A 10,398-nucleotide genomic window follows, 5' to 3' on the forward strand; every position below is an offset into this window, starting at 1 on the left:
TCTAGGCACTGAACCAGGCCCAATAACCTTTTTCCTACCAAAGCACATGCTCTATCTACCAATGACCTGTCAAAACATGGGCAGGAATGAAGACGGACAGCAGCCTGGCAGTGTGTGAACCTACACGTAGGTCTGTAGCAGACAAAAAAGCTCTACAGAGAAGCATTAAAATTGCCCAGAATATCATTGGAATCCAGCTACCAACCCTGGATGACATCTTCACATCCTGCTGTCTGAGGAAGTCACACAGCATCCTGAGAGACTCTTCCCATCCTGCTTATAACTTTTTTTGAACTGTTGCCATCTGGCAGAAGATATAGAACAATTAAGACTTGGACCACATGTTTTCTGAATAGTTTTTATCCCAGAGCTATAATTGCACTTAATAATGAGCTTAAAGATCACCAGTAGTGAATAGTTAGCTGGACTGTGTTACTTGTCCTACAGTGTAGATGTTTGTACTTTTAGTGGGGGACTTTTAGTGGGTGGGGAGTGTTGGGGGATTTTTTTAGTGGGTGGGAAGTGTTTGGGGGATTTAATGTGTGTGCATGTGTCTGGTCTCTGGATGTCTGTGAATTTCATTGTATGGGTATACAGTACTGTGTATATACTTACAATGACAATAAATAAATAAATAAATAAATAAATAAATAAACAAACAAACAAACAAACAAACAAACAAACAAACACACACACACACACACACACACACACACACACACACACACACATACACACATACATACATACATACAAAAAGCAAATAGAAATAAAAGGGAAGAAAATTGGAAGCCTCAGATAGGGATCAAAGAGAGAAAGTATGAAAAGTTGAAAAGAAAAAGAGCTAGAAGTCAAAAAGAGAGCAGGGGCTTATGGAAGGATTTTAGGCATGGCTTCATGGAACGTATTTGAGGGATCAGACATATTTGTGAATCATCCAGTCCATACAACTGACATATGTAACAGACTTCAGGTTTCACTCATTTCTTACTTATCTAACAGACATGATCATATGCAACATGCCTAGATTCTTATAACTAATCCAAGAATGTCCATGTAAAATGCAACTTGTTTATTTAGGGCTGAGCATTGCAAAATCCACCAAGAACACACTCTTTAAGACAGCAGTACACCTCACCTGCTCCAAAAATGCTGACAACCAAGGAGCAAGAATATAGCCATCTAATCGCCATGGCAAATATTTCTTTCAGATGACTAGATAAGAAATATTTGTATTCTTGTAATTTCCCCCTTTGAAATCATTTACTAGAAAGGCAAGTGAGTGTTTTTTATGGGCCAATGATTTCTGTCAACCTTGCTTGTTATGAACTGCACAGTGCAATAACTTTTAGAATTAAACATCTACATGGTATTCCATTAAAAATGTATGTATTTACAACTGAACCGGCTAAGGGAACCCTGCAACCAAGAAGTCAGCATCATTTTTAATAGCTCTGGTAAGCTGAGCTCTTAAAATAATTGTGTCTTTAAGGTCTGAACTTGTAATTCAATTAAGAGTGTGATAGCAAGAAAACTCAAAAATAGTTACAAGCAACAGATTTTAATCTGACCGTCTGGTGAGACACCAGCTGAGATAGCCTTTTGCCTTAGGTTTAGTTCTCTGATAAAAAATAATTACAATACAGTTTGCACAGTACAATTAAGTTATCCTTCTGTGACATATTCCCATAAGCTAAAAATATGGAGATTTCTGCAATTAAAGGGCTTATCCCATAGATGTTGTCCAGACAGTAATCTACCTGCATGGCACCATGTTTTTTTTTCCCTTCCCAGCTCTGATAAACTCCCAAGCATATTGATAAGAATTATCATGTGACAATCTAGCTGAGACCAAGTAACAAACTTGCTTAAGACTGCAATCTTTACAAATTCAGTTGGCGGAAAGCCTCACTGAACTCAGTGGGAAATAGTTCTGTAGAGGCCTGTCTAGCATTGCTCTGTCTTAAACAATGGCAGCAAAACCCTTTAAACTTCTGGATAGCTCAGTGATTTAGGTCTCTGGCCGCAGAGCTAGAGGCTGGGAGTTCGATTCCCCACTGTGCCTCTGTGACAGAGGTTGGACTTAATGATCCATAGGGTCCCTTTCCAGTTCTACAGTTGCAAGATGATTAAACTGCCTAGTTTTACCTGGTGTAGTGTTCACCCAGTCCTAACCAAACACATCCTTTGGAAACTACTCCCATTGAAATCAATAGATGACAGAATCAAGGAATTTGCCTGTGAGAAGTTAGTTTAGGACTCAAGAACTGGACACCTTTAGAAATCTAACCACTATCAAGCATTCTGTGTTGTTTTTAGTGTTGCCGATAAATTAAGTATAAAGATACAGGCATAAAAACTAAACTTGCTGCATCTAGCAGAAATACTCCCTCAGTTGTCACCAGAAACTCCCCTTCCTGAACCAAAAAGACTTTTCTCTCCATGAAACATCTATTATTTTTAAACTTAGATTCCTAGTTGCAATGTAAGCCCCCACTCACATCCAAAACTAGTTTGGAGCTTCCCCTTCCACACTCCATTTCACAAGAACTTTAACCTACTTTGTGCTAGACTGTTCTCATCTAAGCATGCCTCTATTGCAAAGCAAACGATGTCCCAGTTTTCAAGCAAGAGAGCTTAAAATTTCAAACAAGAGAGCTTAAAATGTCAGATATTTCCAACAGGGCACAATGCACCACATGCCTACTCAGTTTCAGTTGTGGATTAATTTTAGTAATTTTAAGACCCTCCATTATCAAAAGTTGGTATTCAGTGGCAATATAATACTTATCATATAATAGAAATGTACTACCTTGAAACCTTGTCAAGAAAACCCAAAGGAGGCCTCTGGAATCAGAAAGAGGTCTTTTTTTTTATCTGAACAGAAATACTGTCTCAGAAGCAACAAGAACTACTTCATTCATACATGTTCCAAACATTAACAATCCCTGGTGGTAACTCAAAGGAAGCTAGCTATGCTTTCACCTCATCAAAATCCATGCAAGTCAAAGTCATTGTTAATGATCCTTACTATCCACTGATTTTCCCAGGGCTCAATCATGCTTAACATTACCTGAATTGCTCACACCACAGCACACACTATAGCTATAACAAACTATGCAGCTAATTTAACATACGTCAGCAAGTGCACTATTATCCAAAATAAAAATACCTCAGAAGAATAATTTCAACTGTGATATATAGATATATACATACAATTTACTGCCAATGTTTCAGAGGAGATACTAATGTTTTCTATTGCACCTGGCCACCTCGTTTTTTAACATTATGAAAACATTACTCAAGGCTTGTGCAAAACAAATGACTGTGCAAAGAAATGTGTCAGCCATTATGTGTTCAGGAACATCCCACCTACAGCTGTGAATGTTGCTGCTAATTAATCTGTCATGGCATTACACGAAAAAAGGATCTGGGCCAGAGGAGTACACAGTGTAATAATCCATATGCCTTTTACACAGTGTCATGATTATCTAAAGGTCTCAGAGAGCTGCAGATGGATGGGATCCTATTTTGACATCCTTACTCTGACACAGTTTCCTTGGCACCATGTTCTATTCATGATGCCACATGGCAGCATCCTTTGAGAGGTGCCCATATGACATCCTGTAACTTTTTGGGAAATCTGGACTGAAAAATGCACATGATTCTTCCCATGAACTATTCTGACCATCTCCTAAGGTGATGAGTACATAAAAAAGCAAGCAAACAAACAATACTGAATACCTTTTATTGCCAGAAGCAGAAAATACCTAGTCTCAAAAGAGCAGAAAAAATGAGTAAAATAATAGTGGACTTTCAATGCAATGGTAGGAACACGAAAACCCATAAACAGTATTTGCTTCTCCCTCTCAAAACCATTTCTGTCCAAGACAACCAAGCATCTCAGTAACAAAACTAAAACTGAATGAATGAATTGGCTGTGTGAATCAACTGAGTACATTAATAGTCGGCGAAACAGCAACACAATCACATCATTCACCCATTCGGAGAAGCCTGAATACACATCCAGGGTTTAAGTGATCCTGTAACAATTCTTCAGGCACCATCACTTTCCATTGTAGGTCTTCTGCAGGTTCTGTTTAATTGAATCTATTCAAACTAGAAGGAGGCAGGAAGGTTGTAATAGAAAAACCAGCAACTGCATTTATTCTGCAACCCTAATTTCAATTATGGAATGAAAAGGAATATTTGCCAAGGTAAGAGGCTATTTGCAGTGAAAGCTGTGATTAAGTGACTATAATATTATACAGAAAGGTTCTCCAAATGTCTTCTTATGCTCTTTTAAAACATATTTCTATAACAGATACTAGTGGTATGTGAAAAATCGAAAGACACAGTCAAAAAGGCCAAACTGCTACATTCAGCAAACAACCACCATGTTGTTTCAAGTAAACCTTCTTCTGACCTAATACATTTGTACACATCTACTGAGATAAAGGATACAAATCTCTCCATTCAATACCAAAACAAAAACGTAAGAAAAGAGTCCACATAGTCATTAGTCTCCAGCTTAAAACAGACCAAAAGCGGGAAAAGCCTATTGTTTTAATTTCAATTTATTTCAATGCTGCAACTGGTCAATTTATATTTTCCTTTATTATTAATCGCCACTGATAAAGTTTTATACATCATTTTTTTAAAGTTTTCCCTGAATTACCCATGCCAAATGTATACTTTGTAATTTAATAAATGGATTCTGAAATAAAACATTTCATTAAGTTGTCAAACACAGAAAAATTGTAGGGTTTTTCACTTTATGCTCTAATATTATATTCATTCACCAGAAAAAGCTCATAGAAAATGTTCTACCTATGCTACGGAAAGCAATACTACTGTACTGTAGGTGTTTTGGTTAGTTTACAGGGACAGGACATTCTTGAGTATAACTGATACGCTCCACTAGGAAAAAAGGATTAAGTGTAATCCTATATAGAAGACACACTTCCCTGAGAGTAAATCCCATTGAATTCCTCAAGACTTCCTTCTGAGTAGGTATCTCTACAACTGCAAAGCAAGGATGATGAAAAAAAGAGAAGAGGGCTAGACATTCAACACAGATCACAAACACCCTGGACACTGAAACAGATTTAGCCTTGCAAGAGCTATGAAAAGTAACTTCTCTTCTTCTTTATTCCAGAACAGAGATGGTTATCAACCAATGGTAAAATTCAAAGAGAGCCCCTTCTATATAAATCTTCCCCAGTTATTAGACTGCTATTCAAACAATTGAAAGGAATGAGAAACATTCTGCTTTCAGTTTTTCCTTCTCTGCCACGCACTCCTAACATCAGAACAGAAGGTTCTGGTCCTGCCAGGCTATCCAGCATGTTTCAAAAAAAAAACAGTCTCCAGACACACATAGGTGTTTAAAAAAAAAAAGAAGAAGAAGAAGTAGTATATCACTTGCCCCACCCACCTCCCAAAGCAGTAATTAGAATTAGAAAAGCTCTGATGTAAGGGATTGCAGCCCTCCAGATGGAGCTCATGGGCACAGGTGGTGTCAATCACAGGCAGCACTAGAGATGGCAGCCTTGCCAGACATGGAAGAGTTCCCAGTCCAGGAGGGAGAATTTGCCGAGTGGGGAGCCTTCTTGATTGGTAATACTATATGTGTGAATTCAGGCTTGATCAGGGCAGCACTAACTGTCGTCGGGGGCAGCACGGTTTAGTCAGCAAGTTGCTCGCAAATATACTCATCCGTGGGAAGATGTGCCGGATGGCTGGAGAAAAGGGAGCTCCCACTCCTCCCTTCCACTGCCCTAACTAGGAGGGGCTGGGGTTGTTCCACGAGCCCCCCGCCCCCACCCTGCCTTTTGCTTTGCAATGACACAGGCAGCCACAGCATTGAAAGGGAAGGACTTCTTGCCTCCTGTTTCTCTAGATCAGGTCTCTCAGCCCTAACCCACTGCAGACTACAACACCCACCATCCTCAGGCAGCTCAAGACAAAGGGAAGCCACCAGGTTGGATAAGTATCAATGATTTTTTTAAAAATCAAATCCACCCTGGAGGCTACTACATTGGGAGCTCGGGAGGCTTGTCAAGTCAAATTGTGGGCCATTTCCTTTTCCCATTCTCCTGGGGGGGGGGGGAAGCACAATGGGAAAGGCTAAGATATTGTATTGGTTGCCACCTAAGGTGAGAAAGAGCTGAGGAACATGGCAGCAGTAAAACACTGTTCCTGCTGTCATGAGAAGAGGCAGAGAAAATGCAAGAGCAGGCTGCAATGTTACCTTCCAGCCCTGTCTGTCTGTCTGTCTGCCTCCCTCCCTCTACCGTATAAGAATCCTGACTCTCTGCTGCAAGGACGCCAAATTAATAAGCTGGCAACACTGCAAGGATGGTCACTGAGGTAACAGTACAGGGCAGAGGACAGCATCAGCCAGCTCCACTCTAGAGATGTAGGGTATTGGCAAGGCAAGACCCATGAGCATCATCAATCAAAAAAGGAAAATGCCAAATGGGTGAAAAGTTGAAAGGATGTGGAGGGGGGGAGAAACCGGCTGCCTAGACTGTGACTTACTTCACTGGGGCTGCCAATGCAGTGAGAAGTAGAAGACAAGGCAGGTTCCCCTTCAAAACCTTGAGAAACAAAAGGAGAGGGGAGGAGGTCGCATAAGGTTTGAGGACAGGCCTCCCCTGGGTTTTTCCCATTGCATTCAATGTTTTGTACCTTGCTTAGAAATAAATAAATAAATAAAACAAAACCAGAAGCCTGCAACTCAAGGAAAGGAAAGTAGTGGCCAGGATTGAGACACTGGGCAAACCCCAAGGCTAACAGCCAAGTCTCTCCCCCCAACACACACACACAGAGACACACACTGTTGTTTTCTGGCTGCAACATAATTATTCCAGCATAAATGTCATGACAAATTAATGAAGCAGCCAAGCCTTTTGAAGCAGAAGCACATTCCCCTCCTTCCTTGGCCCAGAGAATAAATGGCTGTAATCCTTAATACCAGACATTACCCTGCCATGCTTAGTAGTCATTAATTGGACAGGATCTTTTTGACAAGTGGAATTCCCTGCCTTCTGCAAAACAAGGAGGACACGGTTTTGGAAGCCAAGGCATAGCACACCAGTATTGCCAGCGGCATCTGGATTTAACACCTCTAGAGTAAACAGGGGGGGCGCGCGCGCCGAGAGAGAGAGACGCAGCAGCTCCAGTATGAAACCACTGCTTTAGACAACACTGAAATGTCCTAGAAAACCAGGGTCCCCTTTCAAGGAAAGAAGTTGAAAAACTTTCAAAGCCACGACACATTCAAGGTTAATGAAACAGTGCAGTTCATTTATGGCCACCAGCTCACCCTTCCAATAAAGCAGAAACCATAAAGGAGGAGGGAATAGACACGTATTGCTTTCTCCTGTTCCAAACTGGTACAGGAGGATTGTGGCACTGTTTTCAGAATGAAGAGAGAGGATAAACACAAGGAACTAGGGTGTTTTTTTTAAAAAAACAAATCCACATATTCTTATTCATTTGTAAAACATACCATGCTTCAATAAGGGAGGGGGGGGGGAAAGACAAGGAAAAGGGACAAAAACAGGGAGGTACATTTTCCCTCCCGCTTTGTTATGTTTTGCTGCGTACCTGAAATGCAGACGATGAAATTGGCTTGCAGAAGAAAAAGCACCTCCCAAACAATTTCCATCCTCTGATTCTCATGCCAAGTGCATCCCTCGACGAAAAAAACCAACAAAGATCAATATCGCAGTTTCAATGCGAATCCCAGGAAATCTCCTTCCGGACTTGCAGCCTGTATTCCCCAGATGTGCTGACACATGTCCAAGCTCTCCCTCCACGCAGCAACTCAAACGAGATCCCTTCTCTTCCCTTGCCCTCCAGCAAAGACCAAGGAGCCAACCGCCAGCACCGGCTTCTTCCTCCAGGAGAGCGAGAAAAATCCACCAGATCTCCCAACAAGACATAGACAAAGAGCCCCAGATATAATCGCGACCACGGCAGACCAACCGATCCCCTTTCTCCAGAAAGTCTCGATGCCGGGGGGGGGGGGGACCCAAACTGCAAGTTGTCCCCAAACTCTGCACGTCTCACTGGGGCGCCGGCAACGCGATCACCATCCCAGCATCTTCCTCCTCTGCCCGCTCCCTACGAAACGATCACAAAGAGATTAATACACATTGCAAAGGATTTAAGCTTCCGTCTTTTGTTTTGCATGGTATTTCACCTACATCTACAGACGAGAAGGGGGAGTGCGGGGGGAGGAGATGCAAGAGAAAGGATAAAAAAGCAAACCCAGATCTCCTTGCCAAAAAAACAGCTCAAGCGCCTGCTAATTCCCCAGTCAAGCCAAGGAGGCTTTCCGCAATGCAACTGCAGGGGTCGTTCTTCCCTCGCCTACCTATCTTTTCCCCCCACCGCCTTTCCTTCTTTCTATCCTGGCGGCGGCGGCGGCGGGGGTGGGGAGAAGTAAGATTCATAGCTGGATGCGAATAAAATAAATAAATAGAAAGCCCAGCTTCTCCTGGCGTTTCCAAATATTTCTTCCCAGTCCTTGCTTGGCACTTAACCACTTTATTGGGGTTAATAAAATCCGCAAGGCACCCAACGAAATTAAGGAGGGGGGAAGAAAGAAGGCAACGGCCCTTTATAATATATTTATCCCCAATACAGTACAATTTATCCACAGGCTCCCTCTGCCTCTTCAACTTGACTGACGTGGCCCCCTCCCCCCCCCCCGGCCATCCAACCTCCCCAAGCCCCACTTGCGGGACCGACGCGGACCGGACAGTCGTGCTGCCGACGTGCGACGCCCCCAATTTTACACGCACGAAATGGCAAAATAAGAGTAACAACTTGGCGCTACGGTCCCGGAGGGCCGGGAGGCGGCGGCGACTTCGCGAAAGTTGTCGCTGCCCGCTCCTCATCTCTGGCGGGAGCCAGAGCGCAAGCCCTTCGGCCCGCAGCTCAAGCCCTCGGCCGGGTCTCCTCAGAAGTAAAAAAAGAAAAGCGCCCTCGGCCCAAAGCGGCGGACTCCCAACGGAGGGCGCCCGCTCCAGGATTCTTCAGACGCCCTCCCCCCCCCTCGGTCCCCGCCGTCCGGCACGCGCTTACTCGGGAGTCAGTCCCCTTAGAGTCGGCGGGACTCCTCTCGGGGAGCTCCGTGAGGGGATGGGAGCCGCAACGTGAGGCTCCTCCCGGCCGGGCTCCTGGCAATACTTACTTCCTCCCCAAAAGCTCCGGCCTCTCCCTTTGCCTCAGAGGCGCCGGCGGCGCGGGTCGCCCTGTCCAGTCGCCCTCAGCAGCGGCGGAGGCGCCACAAGAGCGCGCGGACGAGCAAAAGCGCCCGGCGGCCTCCGCTCTGCTTTGCGGCAATGGTCTTCTCAGGATGCTTCTCAGGATGAGCCCGCCCGCTTACTTGCTTGCCTGCCTGCCTGCCTGGCCTCGCGTCGCCTCTTTTCGCACCGGCGTCCGCTCAGGGGACCCGTTCCTTTCAAGCTGCGGGAGGGCGCCCGAGCCGGGCTGCCGGGGAAGCCGCGCCGCGCCGCGAGCAAAGCCAGCGCACCGCCCGAGCGGCAGCAGCGGCAGCAGGAGGCATGGAGGCGCGAGGCAAGCGCGCGTGAGAGACAGAAAGAGAGAGAGAGAGAGAGAGAGGGCGCGAGCCAGCGGACGAGCCACCCGCTACGGGAGGCGGCGCGCGCTGCCCCGCAACCCCAGCGGCGGCGGCGGCGGCAAGCGGGCAGCCCCGGCTCTTCTTCTGCCCAAGCTGGAATCCTCGCTCGGAGGGAACGGCGGGAGGGAGGGAGTTCGGCGGGGCGACGGGGCGAATTTAGGCATGACCACTACTCAGAAGGAAGCCCCCGTGAGGTCAATGAGGTTTTTGTTTTGTTTTTCCTCTCCAGGCAGGGGAGATGTACAGGTAGCATTGCAGCCTGAGAGGCTGTCATCTGATAATATATAAGATCGGGGCACTTCTTCCCACTGCACTCAAGAAGGGCATGCTTCTGAGTAGAACAGTGGGCAGCAGGTCTCAAATGAAAGCTGCTGCTTCCCTTTGGCAGCCCAAAGGTTCCTTCCCGGTTCGTTTAATTCAGTGCGTGATTCTTTTCATTTTACTTTTGCAACCGAGAAGTGCCAGGTTTTTGTGGGCGATGACTCTGCGGCGAGAAAGTTCAGGCGGGAGGGGCGCCGCCGTGACGAAGCCTAGAAAACGCCGTCCTAGATTTAGAAGTGAGGGCCCGAGTCCAATACCCATCCCTACGTGTACGTCTTGCCTCGGTGTAAGTCCGGTTTACCTCTTTGGGGCTGCTTTCTGAGAAGATGTAGGTAGGATTTGCACGATAAGGTGACCCATGCCATATAGGAGGGTGGATTTCAGGGCTTTGCCGGGCGACCGCTCTTCCCCTTAGCGCA

At 45.3% G+C, this 10,398-nt stretch overlaps 1 protein-coding gene across 3 annotated transcripts in view; it reads right to left on the bottom strand.

Annotated features, from left to right (window-relative positions):
* Positions 1–9,561, bottom strand: part of CA10 (carbonic anhydrase 10) — a 415,389-nt gene extending 405,828 nt beyond the window's left edge. The window contains exons 1-2 of one of the 3 annotated variants that reach the window (XM_072990919.2): positions 9,209–9,561; positions 7,615–8,133 (exon numbers count right to left, since the gene is read on the bottom strand). In XM_072990919.2, the coding sequence (XP_072847020.1) occupies positions 7,615–7,689 (75 nt within the window). In that variant the 5' untranslated portion in view covers positions 7,690–8,133; positions 9,209–9,561. Of the gene's footprint in view, positions 1–7,614; positions 8,134–8,386; positions 8,657–9,208 lie in introns of those variants that run through there. The other 2 variants (XM_020784041.3, XM_078384417.1) reach the window with 2 other exon arrangements.
* Between the last annotated feature and the right edge of the window lie 837 nt (positions 9,562–10,398).

The sequence above is a fragment of the Pogona vitticeps genome, chromosome 2, assembly GCF_051106095.1.
Source record: "Pogona vitticeps strain Pit_001003342236 chromosome 2, PviZW2.1, whole genome shotgun sequence".
In the NCBI taxonomy this organism is placed as follows: domain Eukaryota; kingdom Metazoa; phylum Chordata; class Lepidosauria; order Squamata; family Agamidae; genus Pogona; species Pogona vitticeps.